The sequence below is a fragment of the Megalops cyprinoides genome, chromosome 3, assembly GCF_013368585.1.
Source record: "Megalops cyprinoides isolate fMegCyp1 chromosome 3, fMegCyp1.pri, whole genome shotgun sequence".
Classification (NCBI taxonomy): domain Eukaryota; kingdom Metazoa; phylum Chordata; class Actinopteri; order Elopiformes; family Megalopidae; genus Megalops; species Megalops cyprinoides.
The window spans coordinates 4,282,552-4,299,775 of record NC_050585.1 but is presented as its reverse complement, the minus strand read 5'-3'; the positions used below and the strand labels follow the sequence as shown (position 1 = coordinate 4,299,775).

Here is a 17,224-nt window from a genome sequence, read left to right as displayed (position 1 = left end):
TCCCCAGGGCACAACTCTCTGTCTCGGCCCAAGTCCCTCCTGGTTTCCTCTCCCTCCACGAAGCTGCTGACCCTGGAGGAGGCGCAGGCTCGAACCCAGGCCCAGATCAACTCCCCCGTCACGGCCGACAGCAAGTACATTGAGGTGGGGGAGGGGCCTGCTGCGCTGCAGGGGAAGTTCCACACAGTCATCGAGTTCCCCATGGAGAGGTACCTGTCCAGCCCCGTCCGTTCTGACTTACCCAGAAACCCCCTCATAAAAGGCAGTTTGGAGCCATGTTTCACTCACCCTAATTTTCAGAAGACTCCAAACCACTTGAGACATTTATGATGAAACAGCAGTAATTGTATGCGATAAAAGATTGCATGAGTGGTAGTTTCTTATTTTCTAAAGCATTGTTCCCTCAGTCTCACATCAGTCACCACTAACAGGTAGCACCTACTTGGGCACTGTGCAGTAGTTCACCACACAGAAGATGAAGTGTAGAGTTAGGTGTTGCCTTGACACTTAAAGTGGAGGACTTTGAGATGGCCAGACAGAGAAACTTTGATGATAACACCAGTGCTGTATGTGAAGAGAGTGTCTTGGTGTTGAAGGATTAGTTGACCAACCCGATCTCTCTGAGCAAAATTGCCTTCTCAGTGTATTGTGTCCATGTCACTGCAGCTTGGCCTATGAAATGTTCTTGCGGGCCTCTGACAGGCTCTTCCTCCCTCTCTCTGTCCTCCACAGAAAGCGGCCCCCTGTAAAGGTGAAGAAGTCTCCGGTGGGCAGTTGGCGCTCCTTCTTCAACTTGGGCAAGTCGTCCTCCATGGCCAAGCGCAAGCTGCAGCGTAATCCCAGCGAGCCCAACGAGCTGAAGGCCATGGCATTGACAGGTGAGGTCACATTCCTCACCCCACAGCACCAATCACCAACTAATCGTCACACCCCCAGGCATCTTCTAATCGGTCAGGTAGTACTGTTGGAATCTTTTGTAGGGAATTAAATCACTGCTTGTTCCTCAGGCGGCAGAGGGGACACAGGAACTCTGCGATCGGCCAAAAGTGAGGAGTCGCTCAGCTCTCTACACAATGTGGATGGTAAGCATATACAGGTTTTTGTGGTTTTTTTAGACACAAAAGGAACTGTCGTAAAGTGCCTTTGCATGATGCCAGCTATTAAACTTATAATAAGTTTATAAAGTACCTTCCTGGTTAGTGTCAATCCTCCTGTGGTCTGGGAGGTGAGCTTTGCTGTCGTTGTGCTGTCACCAGGTGAGTCGAAGGTGTACCGGCCGCGCCGGCCCCGGTCCAGCAGCGATGCCCTGTCCGCCTCCTTCAACGGCGACCTGCTGGACAGCCGGCAGCAGTGCAACTCCTACGACAACCTGACCCAGGGCGAGAGCGACGGGGACGAGGGCCCCATCCGGGTGCCCGCACTCATCTCGCCCCCGCGCCCCACCGAGGACGTGGACCTGAGTCCACCTGACATCGGCATGGCCTCCCTGGACTTCGACCCCATGTCCTTCCAGTGCAGCCCGCCCGCGCCCGCGCCCGCGCCCGAGCCCGCCTTCCCCTCCCCCTCCTCGGGCGAGGGGGCCTGCCCGAGGAGGAGCCCGGGCAGCGCCAGTGGCTCAGAGCCCACCTCTCCCTCCCTGGAGAAGTTCGCCTGCCCCTTCCTGTCCCCCGACCTCAGCCCCGCCCTGGGGGACAGAGGGGACGGCAAGAGACAGGCCCCAGCCTCATTCGCCGAGAAGATGGCGCAGGCGCTGTCCCCCAAAATCGGTCGCAAGTCGACCAGAGTGGCCCCCCTGACCGTTATGGAGCCTGCGGTGGCATTGGAGAGCACGGGGGTGCAGCCCTCCCCCCCTCTTGCCTTGTCCCAGGGCCTCCGCTGCCCCCCGTCCCACACGAGCTCCATGCCAGTAAGCGAGGGCTGCCAGCACCAGATGCACTGCAAGCTCTCCAGCACCAGCAGCCCAGACAGCGGGGACCCGGCCGTCACGGACTGCCCCGACCCGGCCCGGCCCGCCTGCGGTCAGAAGCAGCCAGGTTAGTGGGAGAGCAGCGGAGTGCCCCACAGATACAGGCACATTGTTTCTGTTATCTGATTGCTCTAGAAAAGTCCTTATAAAATCACAAGTTAATATTTCATTATAAAAGTGACACAGTGAATAAAATTGTCATTGAACGCCGCACGTGTGTGCTGGGCTCTGGTGTCATTCAGTAATGGGGCGTATTTAGTTCTCCTTGCTTTGCTCTCATTCTGAACACTGTGCATGGTAGCCTGCATTGTTCTCAAGGTCTCTGTCCCTCTGAGCAGGTACAGTGAAGCTCAGAAAAGGGCAGGGGTTGCGCACACTTTCCCTCCCCCTCTCATTTCTGCTCTTAAAGATCAGCCTGCCTTTCCGAGTACCCCTCGCCGACCTCACCTCCCCCCTGTTTTGTCCCTCCTCAGGAGCCGTAGTTCTGGACTCTCCACAGGGCCCCAACCCCGTCAGCTCAGTGTCCCTCCTCCCTCCTCCTCCCCCTCCGAAAAATGCCGCCCGCATGCTGGCCCTGGCCCTGGCCGAGTCGGCCCAGCAGGCGGCCATCTTGTCCCAAAGGAGGCCCTCCGAGCCCCCGACACCCATCTCCCCCCTCTGGCCCCAGGCACCGCTGGACACCCTGGAGTGGCCACCCCCGCCCCCCCTCCAGTCCCCCACAGCCACCGAGGCAGCAGCAGCAGACAGGGATGCCCTCCCAACCCCAACCAGCAGCACGCCTGCCGAGAGCCAGACACCCGACATCGGCGCCAACAAGTCACCCCCCACCACCTGCGCCGGTCAGGAGAACCACACCGGCGTCTTCAACATCACCGACATCACTGCGGCAGCTCCGAGCCAGTGTGCCGCCACTCCCGCTGGTCTGCCAGCCCAGGTGTCACCTGCTCGAAAGAGCCCGCAAAGGCAGCAGCCTGCTGCTGGACAAGCCCCCAACAGCGGCCTGAGCACCCCACCCAGCAAGGAGGCTGCAGCCGCACCGCAGAGGAGCTCCGAGGTGAGTGACCCCAGCAGGCTAGACTGCAGGGTCAGAGCTGCAAAACAGGTCAACATACCCGCTAACGGCCACCTTTTCCGACTCTTTCCTCACGCAGGTAGCTGGAACCATGTTGTCACCGGCACTTCCGAAAACTCCTGAACCTCCAGCTGCAGGTGCACAGCATCAGCCTAACACCAGGGCCTCCCCCATCACCCCTGCCACCGCCACACCTACCCCTGTCACCCCTGCCACCGCCACCCCTGCCCCCGTCACTCCAGTGCCCTCAGAGTCCGTGGAGAAGCCCTGGGAGGCCATAAAGCCAGTGCACCCCTGGACGGAGCCTGTTCCACACTACCACGCCCATGAGGCCATGCCCCCTCCTCCGCCGGTGCGCTCCATCGAGAGCAAGTTGGCGACTGCCGCCCTCTCTGGCGCCGAGGCCGCCAACGCCTCCAACTTCCATGTCATCCTCGCCGAGGCAGCCATGCCGGCGTCAGTGGAGGAGGTCCTCCCCCAGCCACCCCCACCCCCTCGGAAGTCCTCCACCCACCAGCCGGCCTACCTGTACCATGCAAAGCCTGAGCCCACAGGGGAGCCGTACTACCACCAGCGGGGCCCCGCTGTCGGGCACAGCCCCCTGGCGTACCACTACCGCCCCGAGAGCGTGCCTCCACACCTGTCCTACGTCTCCAAATCGGAGCCGCAGATCCCCTACAGCGGCCGGGCCGACAGCCGCTACAGCACGCTGGGGCCCCGCTCCTTCCACCAGTCCATTAAGTCCCGCGGCCCCTACAGGGGCGAGTACGCCCCCGCCGGCCCCCTGGGGCACCACGGCCAGGCGTACGGCCCTGTGGATGGAGCGGCGGTCTACCCCACCATCCGCAGGGTGCACTCCCTGCACGTGGCGTCCAGCTCCGGCGTCCGCTCGGTGCCCATATCGCGGACCGAGGTCCCCCCCGACAACGAGCTCTTCTACTACCAGCGGCCGGTCTACCAGTGCAAGCCCCCCTACCAGCAGGCACCCCAGACAGACTACCACGTCACTCAGCTGCAGCCCTACTTCGAGAACGGCCGCGTGCACTACCGCTACAGCCCGTACTCGGGCGGCAGCCCTCTGGACGCCCCCTACTATGACGTGGACCCCTACGGCACCATCCGTCTGCGCCACTTCCACTCCTTCAGCGCCCACGACCTGGCCCCGACGCACCTCAGCCGGCCCGGCGGCAAGACGGGGGCCTACCACTACCTGTCCCGCCACGTCCTGCCCGCGGGCAGGGAGCACAGCTTCGTGAGCCGGGACATGCCCCCCTCCCACGGCGCGGCCAAAGCAGCAGCCGTCTACCTGGCCTGGGACCCCGAGGAGTCGGACAGGCTCCGCATTCACTCCATCAGGCGGGAGAGCAGGGCGCGGCACAAGGCCCGGGCCCCCGTCATGTCCCAGTACGACAATGTGGGCCCCTTCCCAGGCCCCGGGGACCTGGCCAGCTTGGACATCCTGCATCCACGCAGCAAGTCGGACCCTGGGAAAGCCGTGCTCGTAGCCAGCGACGGGAAGGAAGGGCAGTATGCGGGGGCATCCGCCTCCCAGCACACCCCCCGGTACTTGCACTCTGACCCGGAGGTGCTTGTGTACATGGAGACGGAGCGGCGCTGCCCAGGGAATGGGACGGGTGACAAGCCAGCCCCGCCCCCAAAAGAGAGGACCTCCAGGGGCGGCCCGCTTCCTCAGCACCACGAGCTGACGCACCCTGACCCCCGGGGCGACCCAGGTGACGGCAGGCAGCATGCAGGCAGGGCGAAACCTGCTGGTGGCTACCCCGAGGAAGAGCCACAGCCGGCCTCCAAGAAGGCGCCGGCCCCGCCCAAACCAGAGCGCTCACACAGCGTCCGAGAGCGGGCGCCCCACCAGCCGCCCCCCCCTCACCCGCACCCACAGGAGAACCCCGAGCCCCTCCCCTACCAGCCCCACGAGTACAGACACAGCACCATGACCGTGCTGTCACACTACGACAACCTGGACGACTACCACCCAATACCTCAGCCTCCCCAAAACCAGCCCCAGACTCCCGGCCCTACTCGAGGGAGCACCGGCACTTTCCCCGCCCCCGGATTCGCGCCCCCGCACAGTAACAGAGCATACTCCACCGCTCTGGGACAGGGGGCGTTTGTCCAGGCAGAGCTGTCCTTGCAGAGGCCTGAGACGGAGGTCCGTGCAGAGTGAAGGGCCTGAACGGACACTAAAGAGACAAACTGTGAAATCATAAATTAACTACAGCAGCCTCTGCGGGACAGTGGACTGTCTCCTCATTGTTTGTGTTCATTCTTTTCTTTTTGTACTTCTAACAAAATGTAAAGAAAATGATAAGAAAATTATATATACAGAGACTTTTTACTGAAGTGAATGTACCGTAATTTCTTCTATTGTCTAAAATGCCACAGCTGTGACTTACAAAAATGATGGGTGATCGTGTGTGTGTGCGTGTGTATACATATATGTATGTATATATAATGCGTGTGTTTAACAACAAAGGGTACATCAAATGCAGATGCAATGTATATTATGAAAAGAAACTACTGGCTATCTGTGATTTTTCATTTTGATTTTCTGTTGTTTATTTGGGAAGGGGTTATATGGTTTGCATTTCAGAAATGCATGCACACTCTTGCAGAACTGTTCTGTGTACCTCGATTTAAGTGGTGTTCCACCCTGGATGTTACACATTGTCAAGGGAGACCTGTGTGTGTCATCGTGTTCTCCTGCTTCTCTGTGCGCAACCAGTCTGTGGGCTCACCACCAGTCTCGCAATTCCTGCATTTGGTTGGAGACCAGAGTAATCAGTGGATCTTTGGACTGATATAGTTCTTAAACAAAGGTTGTCTGTTTTAACTTTGGAATAAAACCTGTGTTTCTCTCTAGTCTAATTTAAAAAAAAAAATGTGTCTTGGGCTAAAATGGGTTTGCTTTATTGCAAGAGGGACCAAACAATAGAAGTGAAGTTATTAGTTCATCATAGAATCATTCCTGGAAGTGTGTATGTGCTTGTGAAAGGATTTGAATACTTGAGACATTAAAGAATAGTTTTAAAAAGACTGCTGAACATTAAGTTTCATTTCAGGGTCATTTTCTTTTTTCAGAGGACTTGAATTGACTCACTTAATAACTGCAGAATAAATATAATCTCTCAAAAAAATGAGATTTAATAATTGTTTTGACAACTGACCTCAATATAATTTAAATATCAAAAAGTCTTGTTTGCAAGTTTTTATTGGTTCATCCCTGATATAATTTAAATCATCGGTTTTTGTTTGTCACTTGTTTCTATGATGGCATTCCTTCACAAAATAAAAATTTCACAAAAGCATGCACATCAGAGTTTTTGGCATGCGTTAATCTATATATGTATGGTACATACTATTGGGACACATGGGCTATGCTGGGGTGGATTGAACAAATTCAATTCAGTACTTAAGTGCAAAGTTAGTTACCCTGTGCTTAAACAGAAGTAAAACATGTTAGATACAGTACTAAAAACACCGCCACACACTGATACTGTGCTTTAAGTAAAGAAGATGAGTTTCATTTTGAGCACATTGTGCACTTTCCTCTGATAAGGCAGGGCTTTTCAGCTAGAGAACCTGAGTGCAATCCCACATTTCCAATTGGTCCTTTGATAACTGAGAAAACTGACTATGTAGAACTACAGTATGACATTATTCTATATGTCTGGGACATTGCCACTATGAGTAAACGCATACGCACATTGTTCATTTGCTGTTTTACAGAAGGAAGCAGAAAACCCACCTAGGCATGCTCTCATGCCCTCATGAAAAGTGTTTGAAGAGTTCTAGTCCAGACACTCCATAGGTGCATCTGGCTTAGCCAAGAATGAGATCTCATTGTATTCCAAAATGAGAAACAGCAGGCCTCTCAGGTCATTTGTCAGTAGTACAATTTCCACGAATCATTTAGTCATTGTTCATTTCTAGTCGTGTTTTCACGTGTTCTTAGCAGGATTTCTTTATGCTTATTCTACTGAAGCAAATTTTTTTCCTCATTTCCATACAATTGCAGATCTTTTTATGTATGTACTTTAAAGGACTATGCTAAACACCTAAATAATGACAAAATAATTCGAATGACATGCAATGGCAGTGCATGGCTGAAAGAAGGCTTGGTTTGACAGTTCATGGATTTACCCATATATGAGTGGGCCTTTCAAGTCTCTTTGGGAGTTTTTTAGTATAACCTACTGATGATACACATTAGTATAGGATAGGTGAGATTATTTTACAACAACAGTTTGACTGAAGTTGTGGAAGCAGAAAAGGGCCATTTTCCATCCCAAGTGAGTGGTTTGGTTGCTTTGGAAACTCAACTAATGAATGTCAGCTTCCTCCTCAACCCAGTGCAGGTTGCAGCTGGTTGGTGAGCCACAACAAAAGTGTCAAAACCACAACAAAATGTGAAAACATCTCCTCTCAATAACTGGAGTATAAAATGTTTTGTGGGGTATTATTACAAAAAGTGAATATTGTTCTTGTTTAGCAGTGAAATGTTTTATTTATGCTGTTTATATGCACTGTTGCTGAATTTTCTTTGACAATGCAATGTTACCTTTTAAAATTCAGATGACCTTATTGTAGCCAAAGGGACTGTATGTTGCTTGGATGGCCATTAATGACATTGGTATGGAGATTCAGCTCACACCTATTGTTTTATTTTACCAGCTGGTCCTTTAAAACTTAAGTTAATTATACTGCAGTGGTATGTCATTTTTCTCTTAGGAAATTTTTAACCTGGGAAATGTTTAGGTTAATTGAATTGATTTATGTGTGTATATGCTTTAAAAAGCCATTCCTTAAATAACTTAATACCCTCACCTGAAATCAATTGGGACTTAACTCAAGCCAATGTTATGTATACAGGTGCAGCCATACACTGGAACAGGGAAGAGGCTTTCTGTACAGTCTTTGGCGATTTTGGCCATTCAGTCAGCCGTTAGCCTATAAACAGCGGGTACAAGTAGGGCTTTAATATCGTAACGTCACTATGAAATAAGTCCATTTGTCAATGCTTACTCAAATATTTAGGTACATCATAATGTAACGCCCAGCTCAGGTATGTGGCGCTCAGCTGTAGTTTCAAGTGAATATATAGGACTAGTACAGGGTACCAGCGTGCAGGGGTTGCTTACAGTGTCTTTATGAGGGAGTTGTTGCACTGTGTTCTAGTGATAGAAAATTAGTGAGGGTGAATTCAGATATGTGATCAACCATATCCGTTTCACAAACGAACTTCTCCACCCTTCTCTACAACGCATTTGCAGAATGCTTTTTTACGGCAGTCTTGCGCAGATACAGTAGTCGATGGTTCTCTTTGGGTTTTTATTTGAGAATGGGACGCTGCATTATCAGACAATGGATATATTTTAGGCAGCAATAAGGACATCATCTTCAGCATTCTTTATAAATATATATATATATATGTATGTATGTAAACATGTGCATACAGAATTGAAACAAAATTAAATAATGGGAGTAAATGTTTTAAATTATTTTATTGTGTTGCTATCCCTCAAGTTTACATAAAAAACATACAGCAGATCTTTTCAGAGTAGGCCATGCCAAGATATCCGTGCTCATCACACAGAAATGATTATCAGGTGGTCCTGACCCTCCTGCACTGCAACGCTGCACTCACAATGACCAAAACACAGGAGCCCACAGCAAGGTGACCAAGGTAATCCACTTTGCAAACTCAAGGAGTGTCACCTGCAGCTCTCTGGAAATGATGATTCCGTGCACGGCAATGCACCAACAAATTCCCATGTGTATCTTAAAATAAACATGAACAATATTTAATTATTTCATCGTTGGTGTGAAGCAAAGAAAAGCCATTGACACTGGACGAAAAATCTTGTCGTTAAAACATAGTCCATGGTCAAACTAACAGAAGACAAGAAGATCCTCCTGCAATCAGAGGTAACGGCCCCCTGGCCGGGTGTAGTTAAACGGGGCTGGCTAGTTCCCAGAATTTGGCGTATTTTCATGTAGACTTTGCAGTGCTAGATCCGACCACTTCATCTCTTGTTCCTTCACAGACTCTGTAGATCCACCGTTGTCCTGCTCCGCTTCAGGAAGTTCACTCTACAGATAAGCCAGAATACCATTACTATGAGTCAAAATGAGACCAGAGAATCATGAAATTGTATTAGGGCTGCCCCCAACTAAAGATTTTCCTAGTCGACTAGTAGTGGTTAGCTCAAGCCATTAGTCAACTAGTTGTCGCACGTTTATGATATTAATTCAATTATTTAAATAGCCTATATATTGATTATTTTGGGGGGGCATCAGAAAATGGTTTGAGTTCCAGAGCTGAGAAAGAATGTTATATGTAACATGTTAACTGTTAACACAGTTAACAGTGTGCTACGTTATAGAGAAATACAAAACCGTAATAATGAGCCTTTAAAATATAAATTTTACAAGTGCAGGCATGAAGCCGCCTGTTACCGACAATGCTAACGGCAAAAGTATGATCAGTAATGAATCAGAATGTGTCGGAACAACCAGCAAGGACACTGAACATTTTGTTACTTTATTTCATTTAGCCTATAACATAACACAACTTATGAACTTTTAACACCAACACAATAACTTAGAAAACAAATGATAAATAAAAAAAACAGAACATGAAGTTAAACATGCAGTAAGCGAGGTAATTTAGCCTCCCCATTCCCAACAACACCTGGATAAGCCTAATAGCGCATATGATAATATACACTATATGGACAAAAGTATTTGGACGCCTGACCATTACATTGTAATGACATTGTATTCAAATACATATACTTTAATATGGAGTTGGTCCCATATTAGACACAACTTGTCGCAGCTATAACAGCTTTGACTCTTCTTGGAAGGCTTTCCACAAGATTTTGGAGTGTTTCTGTGGGAATTTGTGCACATTCATTCTGTAGAGCATTTATGAGGTCAGGCACTGATGTTGCCTGGCTCGCAATCTCTGTTCCAGTTCATCCCAAAGGTGCTCGATGGGGTTGAGGTCAGGGCTCTGTGCGAACACCCAACTCATCAAACCATGTCTTTATAGTCCTTGCTTTGTGCATTGGGGCACAGTCGTGTTGGAATAGAAAAGGACCTCCCCAAACTGTTCCCACAAAGTTGGAAGCATAGCATTGTCCAAAATGTCTTGGTATGCTGAAGCATTAAGATTTGCCCTTCACTGGAGATAAGGGGCCTAGCCAAAACCCTGAAAAACAGGTGTTGCCAAATACTTTTGTCCATATAGTGTATTTATTTAGCTGCATATAGCCTTAACTTTGCAACTCGTTAATTTTAGTTAGCCCATTAATTATTTAGCATAATGGAATAACCCTTTCGCGCGTGTGATTAGCTTCGCGCGTATGCCAAAACCGGTGCGATTAGAACATTAGATTGGACAAAAATCTAGCTAATTTTAGCTTTGAGGAAACAGCGATTTAACATTAAAAATATAGCAAATTCTAACTGAAAACTATGAGAAACTTAATAACGCTAATGAAAAAAGATAACGTTACAGACTAATTTTCGTTGTGATCAACAACTCACGTGTGTTCTATCAATACCAGGTGCTATTTTGTACAAATGTGGAAAGACTATAATAATATAGCCTAATAAGTATCGTTGTTAAAGTAAAGGGACGAAAGAAACAACTGTCCCGACAATGACTCCTGACAGTTAAACCTGACTTGCTTCTAAACTGAAAAACTCTTGACATGGCACACTTCAGGATGTGTTAAAGTACCAATTAATCTGTGAAATGATCATGACTATGACCCATGAAACAACAGACACAACTTGTCGTCAAAAAAGTTACCGCTTCAGTGAATTTACTTTCCGTGATCGAAAACAGCTTCTCGGGTAAAACTCCGCGAAAGTATGACGTATACACGCGATTTTTCGGGGTTCTGGTAAGTGTTGCATGCTGTACATGCTGACGCAGTCCGGCATATCAGATTTTTATGGGCTCGGAGAAAATCGCCGTGTTACTTTCGTCCCGTGTTAGTTTTGTACCGGCTCTCCCGTACATGTTTCATATAAGTCATGCTAGAGGTAAACGAATGATAGGCGAATCTTTGCGTGCAGAATTTGCATGTCACCTTCTTGGGGTCGTCCTTTACACGCTGGAAATGATTCCACACTTTGGATGATTTCCTGCCCGACATGGTCTGATAACTTTTTAGACAAGGCGCAGCTCCCGAATGGAGGTTGGGTTTTTTTCTGCGACTAACCGACCAATGAAATCTTGGTCGACTAAGACTCTTCTCATCGACTAACGTTTAGTCGACTATTAGGGGGCAACCCTAAATTGTACTTGTATTTAAAACATGCGCGACTGACACTAAATTTCACATTAAGCGACTAGCGAGTTATTTCAGCTAGCTAGCTAAGCTGCATTTTCGTACAAACAGCAAACAGTGACCGTTAACAGCTCATTTCCTTTTTCCTGTCTGATAGTTTAGCTGCGATAAAATTCGCTTACAGGTTGGCTAGCTCACCTGAGGGCTAACAGAATGTAATAATTTGCAGAACAGCTCGCTAACTGCCCGACTTTGTTACACTTCATTAATCACACCTACGGTTAAATAGTAAGCAAATCAGTTTAGAGCGCCCAAGCTACCTAATTTAGCTAACTAAAACGCCAGGGTCGAGTCGATAGGTAGTCGCGGTTTGAAGGAAAGTTAGCCAACGTTACTTACCAGGGGGATCGTTACATCCTCATAAGGCAGGCGGTCCTCCCTCCAAGCATCATCGGTGAGATCAAGAACCCTGCCGTCTCTCTGAACTTCACTATCCATCCTTAGGAAGCTGGTACACAATAATCATGCAACCTTAGCTGACGGTATGGCAGTGAAATGTGTACCTTACTAGTGTATACTTTGCACCTGAGGTTTACCTTGGGTCTGTGCAGCTCAGTACATTTAGCAATAACAACTGCGCTATGATAAAGTAAGGATAAAACGCTGCAGGACTGTCAGACTCTCACGTATCTCAACCAGACCGCCACAATCGCTACGTTCCTGTGTCGTCCCAGAACAGAGTAGCATCATCCCAGCATTTCCGCTTTATTTGTGCCCTTCAAAATAAAGCCCCAGGAAACACAAACAAGATAACAATAATTCCGGAAGGTAAATGAACAAACGCTTGCTGGCCACTTAACGTTTTCTTCTGTTTAGCTGTCTATCAGATTAATTTGAAAACAATCATACGAGCATGATTTATGATTGTGTTGTTTCTATGCCGTAATTGGAATTCACATCTAACTAGCTGTGTTTCTTTAAATGTGCCGAGGTAGTAATTCCTAACGCCATGATCTGACCAGACTTCTGCCCAATCAAATGAAAAAGGACAACCTTGTGTTGAAGAAAAGTGTTTTTCTATTGGATGCCAGATTCATTGTGTAATGGTTTCAAGCCAAGGGGAGATTTAATTGGCTATCTTCGGCCTTCACGGCATTGTTGGAAAAGAAGCTGCCCATCAAACAATATAGACTAGGTAGTTAGACCTGACCAGGTACGGTGTAAGAAAATCTAAATATTTCATGTGTTAAAGAAACTAGTTAAATCTGTTGAACGTGGCTATTTCAGATCACGTAGTTCGCTTGTTTGCTGGCTATGTGTGTCCTTGTCTGTTCATCCCTTATTTTGTACATTAACGTTGTGTTTTCTGAGAAAGTCTAGCAATTTAGCAGGTAAACACAGATATGTTTAGCTAGGTAGCTAGTAACCTGTTAGTTATTTTGCAGGTCGACATTCTTGTGTATTTTAGATGTTCGCTAGCTACTCCTCTTAATGAGCTCTTGCTTTGTTTACTCAATGTTTGTTCAATCATTAATTGATAATTGGTAGCGAGTACACTTGTTTTATTAACTAGTTAGCTGGTTATCGATAGTTAATGTTAGCTTTCAAGCATGTTGTCATAAAAAAATCTCTCAACCGTTTGCGAGTACTTTGCTGACAACTGAATTTGGAAACTGCAGTTCGGGATTAGTTGGCTCATAATGAAAATGTGACAGGTTATTCTGTCTGGTTAGCGAGCTAACTAGCTAGCCACCTGTCTTGCTAATCTTAACTGTATCTGTATAGAAAGTTTTTTTTCCCCAATTGTTTGACTCTGTAAGCGTCTCTTAAGGCTTGCTTGTTTTCAGCCGAGAGGTACAAAGATGGATCTTGTCCTGAACATTGCCGATCATTACTTCTTCACTCCGTACGTGTACCCTGCTTCCTGGCCGGAGGACGAGGCTCTGAGGCAAATCATTGGCCTCCTGATAGTCACCAACCTCGGGGCAGCCATCCTGTACCTAGGCTTGGGCAGTCTGAGCTACTTTTTCATCTTTGACCACAGTTTAATGAAGCACCCTCAGTTTCTACCGGTTTGTACTATTATTACTGTTAGTGGTATAATAATAATAATAATCTGTGATTAAAATTTATTAAATGTGATTTTTTTTCTTAGGAAACATGGTTGATATACAAAATTTACTATAATTTCTGAATTATAACCAGTGTTTAGGTTTGGCATCGGTGTTCAGGGATGTTTTTAAATGCCTTCAAAAAACATGTAGAGGAATGCTGAGATTCCTTGAAGCGATTGCACGACCTGAGATCTGTCGTTCTACAGAACCAGGTGTGGCGAGAGATCAAGTATGCCATGAGCTCTCTACCCTGGATCAGTATCCCAACTGTGGCATTGTTCTTCGCTGAGGTCAGAGGATACAGCAAGCTTTATGACAACGTCACAGACTCCCCATTCGGTATGTGCCCTGGAACCCATCTGTAGCCTTGGCACGATCACATGCGACAGTCCGACTGAGATTTAGCAGGCCTCATTCACTGTTGTTGTTTTTTTTTTCTTGTTTTTAGGTTGGCCTGGACTGATTTTCAGCATGGTCTCCTTCCTGTTTTTCACTGACATGTGCATCTACTGGATACATCGCTTTCTTCATCACAAACTCATTTACAAGGTAAAGTGCTGTTTCAGTTATGAGCAATGTGTCTGGAAACAAAGCTTCATTCTACTTAATCAAAGAACCTTTCAAAGGTGAACTTAAATGCCATCTGGGCAGTTATTTGCGAAAGAAAAAGCTAAATATTTGTTTGGACACACTAAGCATTAATGAACCGGTGTTTCACATGGTGTGTGCATGGCATTAACATATTCCATAAACACATTCCATGGGGCTCATTTTTGCAGGTTATTCCAGGTTTAATATTAAGCTCAATCAGGTGTCATTTTCTTTTTGAAGAAGTCATCAAAATTCCTGTTTAATTTAGATATCCTTAATTCTAAAGTGGACCTATAACTTACAAAGGGTAGATAATTATTAATAGCCATGAATTTCATGTAATTCGCTGTCCAACTGTAAACTGTCCGAGTTAGACAAAAATGTTAGCAAAGGTAGGGCTAAATTTAATTTGCACAGTAAATGTAGAGGATATTTGAGTAGTATCACACCAGGCTTAAAAAATGTTTTTTCAGCCAGTTAACATTTGTCCCTGTAGGCACCAGAAAAAACTGGACTGTTTACTTTTTGTATTTATAGCATTGATATATCATCAAATTTGGCCAACTTAGCTATGCCCTTGTTTCAGCAGTGTCTGAAGTTTTTTTCTGTTCTTTTCCTTCGGCCATTCATGTCACAGCCTTTTTTTGTCCTCTGCAGCATTTCCACAAGCCCCACCACGTGTGGAAGATCCCCACGCCTTTTGCCAGCCATGCCTTCCACCCCGTGGATGGCTTCCTGCAGGGTCTGCCCTACCATGTCTACCCTTTTCTCTTCCCCCTGCACAAGCTGCTCTACTTGGGCCTCTATGTGTTCGTCAACGTCTGGACCGTGTCCATCCATGACGGGGACTATCGGGTCCCCAGCCTGCTGGAGAAGGTCATCAATGGCTCCGCCCACCACACCGACCACCACCTCTTCTTCGAGTATAACTACGGCCAGTACTTCACCCTGTGGGACCGCATTGGGGGCTCCTACCGGCACCCCTCTGCCCTGGAAGGCAAAGGGCCTCGCGACTGCATCAGGAGGCTGGAGGCCCAAGGCAAGCTGAAGAACGGCATCAACGGCACCAACAGCACCAATGGTCACATCGATGCAAGCTCCGCCATCAGCAAAGCACAGAAGCAAGAGTAGCTCTCCCGAAGCACAGCGTGGCCCCATTCCTTTCAGCAGGCACGAGGGAGCCTGTCTCATTTCCTACAGCCTTCACCTTAACACATACATTTGCCTTTAAGTTCAGCAGGAAATTAGTCAACAAGTAGTGTATCCCTACTTCAGCACCGTTGTTTCTCCTCTGGTTGTCTATGCAACTGTCAGGATGGTAGATGGTAAAAGGGTACAGTACAAACTGCTCCATTCAAAACTCACATGTAAAAACATTTTTGAATTTAGAAAGCTGCAAAAGACTCTGCTTGTAAAATACATAATCAATGTTTGGTTTCAGACAGTTGCAGTTCTCTTGTTTGCCAAAAGGAGGCGTGCTCCATGATTTTTAGATGCCATTGCCCTTGTTTGTTTTCTCCCTGCAGGCTGCTTGGCAGAAATAGCTTCCCTCAAAGACATTTGATAAGAGTAACAGAAATTAGTTGTTTATTGAGCTTCTCTAATAATCATGCCATTTTCACAGTGTACAAAGTACAAAAGGATTCAGGGCACCGGTTGGGTTTTTGTTAGAGTGGTATTGATGGTTGGCAAACATCTGAGAAATGATATTGGCTTGTATATAACTGGCTGCATTCCTTGTTCATGATTGAAATGCCAATATTGTGGCAGTTAGATTATAGGACTTTTAAAGGGAACTAATGCAAAATAAAATGAGTAATCTAGAGTAAATGTGATCATTTAGAACAGGTGGGCTGCAGCTCGGCTGTGGTGCTAAATGCCAGATGGTGATCAAACAAAGGTGCAATATTCATGCGCTGGGCCTCTTATCCGTGGGATGTCACAATTTCCTGTGTATCTAATGCTAATGAGAGCACAGGAGCTAATTAAACTGCATGCGAAATTTACTGGAGCAAGCTCGAAGGAAGATGCTTTGATGAGTGTCGAGATGTGAAATATTTTACATTGAGGAGATATTTGTCTCCAGATGATGGATTATAATCTGTGAAATTGTCATTTGAAATGACATAAAGGTTTGAGATTATGGAAGACATGTGGCCTTTGTTTTGTTACCTGAAAAATGAAAGCAGATTGTGTGTATTTTGTAAAATGGATATTTTGTGTAGGCCCCACCTCTCTGAATTTCCATTAATCAAGTATTTTTGCATGTAAACTACAAAGTGAAGGGAAACTGTCCCTGTGTCCACAATGGTGGAAGAATGGAAACTTTGAATGTGTTAGTGTGTATGGTGTTTGGATGAGAGCTCCTTATCCTTTTTCTGCTCTATTGCTAGGTGAATCCAAACTCTTTTAAACAGATGCAGGTGATATCAGAATTTTAAGTGACATAGATAAAATGTCTGAAAGGGTTACCAGTAAAATGCACCATAGAAAAAATATGTCTATAGGAGACATTTTACTTTTTTGCAAAACATTTGAATTTAGCGTTATTTTGAGTTAAACAAATGCATTAGATTGGTTGTCATATCTGTAGCTTAGACACTATATGAGGACAGTATACGATAAAATCAGATTGAAACCTTCTTCCAACAGTTCTGTTTTATTGCACTGTTCATTTTGTATTCATTTATATGGTATCACAAGCCCTTTTTTAAGTATCTGTAGATCCCATTCAAGGTTTACAAACTTCAGATTGTGTTCAGATTTTTTTTATTATACCAGCCTTACCTCTGACATACCCCATTATGAGGAGTACCTGTAAGGTGCAAAACTCATGCAGCCATTTGGAGTTAAGGACCACACAATACATTGTCCCAAAGTTACCAACAGATGGAGCCATTGCTCCATAAATGTCTAGACTTTACTTTGGTTCTTGTCATGATCGAATCCTAGTGCCCATCTACAAAATATGGTAATTTTTCATGGGGTCACATTATTCTAAGAGGCCATGCTAAGTATTTGTTTACATTGCCTTCATATTTTCCCATTGTTAGTTAGCCTCTACTTAGCAGAGGAAAAATTACAGTTGCTACCACACAGGCAGGCCTATATTGGATGTCAGGCATATTTACTCTCTCTAAAGACTTGAAGTGGAAAA

General features: G+C 46.6%; 3 protein-coding genes across 6 annotated transcripts in view; 2 read left to right on the top strand and 1 right to left on the bottom strand.

Moving 5' to 3' along the window:
- Positions 1 to 6,016, top strand: part of arhgap32b (Rho GTPase activating protein 32b) — a 90,772-nt gene extending 84,756 nt beyond the window's left edge. For all 3 annotated transcript variants that reach the window (XM_036524653.1, XM_036524652.1, XM_036524654.1), the window contains 6 exons: positions 8 to 209; positions 733 to 878; positions 1,008 to 1,082; positions 1,257 to 2,033; positions 2,440 to 3,020; positions 3,118 to 6,016. In XM_036524653.1, the coding sequence (XP_036380546.1) occupies positions 8 to 209; positions 733 to 878; positions 1,008 to 1,082; positions 1,257 to 2,033; positions 2,440 to 3,020; positions 3,118 to 5,223 (3,887 nt within the window). In that variant the 3' untranslated portion in view covers positions 5,224 to 6,016. The remainder of the gene's footprint in view (positions 1 to 7; positions 210 to 732; positions 879 to 1,007; positions 1,083 to 1,256; positions 2,034 to 2,439; positions 3,021 to 3,117) is intronic.
- A 2,525-nt stretch (positions 6,017 to 8,541) lies between these two features.
- Positions 8,542 to 12,088, bottom strand: anapc13 (anaphase promoting complex subunit 13). The gene is made up of 2 exons (XM_036525642.1): positions 11,762 to 12,088; positions 8,542 to 9,149 (listed from the first exon to the last, which is right to left on the bottom strand). The coding sequence occupies exons 1-2, from the start codon at positions 11,858 to 11,860 to the stop codon at positions 9,024 to 9,026; spliced, it is 225 nt and encodes a 74-aa protein (XP_036381535.1). The 5' UTR covers positions 11,861 to 12,088; the 3' UTR covers positions 8,542 to 9,023.
- A 412-nt stretch (positions 12,089 to 12,500) lies between these two features.
- On the top strand, positions 12,501 to 16,546 carry sc5d (sterol-C5-desaturase). Of its 2 annotated transcripts, none has more exons than XM_036524766.1 (5): positions 12,501 to 12,575; positions 13,210 to 13,434; positions 13,683 to 13,815; positions 13,925 to 14,025; positions 14,725 to 16,546. In XM_036524766.1, the coding sequence occupies exons 2-5, from the start codon at positions 13,225 to 13,227 to the stop codon at positions 15,196 to 15,198; spliced, it is 918 nt and encodes a 305-aa protein (XP_036380659.1). In that variant the 5' UTR covers positions 12,501 to 12,575; positions 13,210 to 13,224; the 3' UTR covers positions 15,199 to 16,546. The 2 variants fall into 2 exon arrangements, with proteins under 2 accessions (XP_036380659.1, XP_036380660.1); XM_036524767.1 differs by having other exon boundaries at positions 12,505 to 12,575; positions 13,194 to 13,434.
- Positions 16,547 to 17,224: the final 678 nt, after the last annotated feature.

Excerpts from the sequence above, each read along its gene's own strand:
- anapc13 (XM_036525642.1), bottom strand. The coding sequence starts at position 11,860 with ATGGATAGTGAAGTTCAGAGAGACGGCAGGGTTCTTGATCTCACCGAT. Across the intron at positions 9,150-11,761 it reads AGGATGTAACGATCCCCCTG|AGTGAACTTCCTGAAGCGGA; the intron begins GTAAGTAACGTT and ends GCTTATCTGTAG.
- sc5d (XM_036524766.1), top strand. The coding sequence starts at position 13,225 with ATGGATCTTGTCCTGAACATTGCCGATCATTACTTCTTCACTCCGTAC. Across the intron at positions 13,435-13,682 it reads AGCACCCTCAGTTTCTACCG|AACCAGGTGTGGCGAGAGAT; the intron begins GTTTGTACTATT and ends GTCGTTCTACAG. Across the intron at positions 14,026-14,724 it reads ATCACAAACTCATTTACAAG|CATTTCCACAAGCCCCACCA; the intron begins GTAAAGTGCTGT and ends TGTCCTCTGCAG.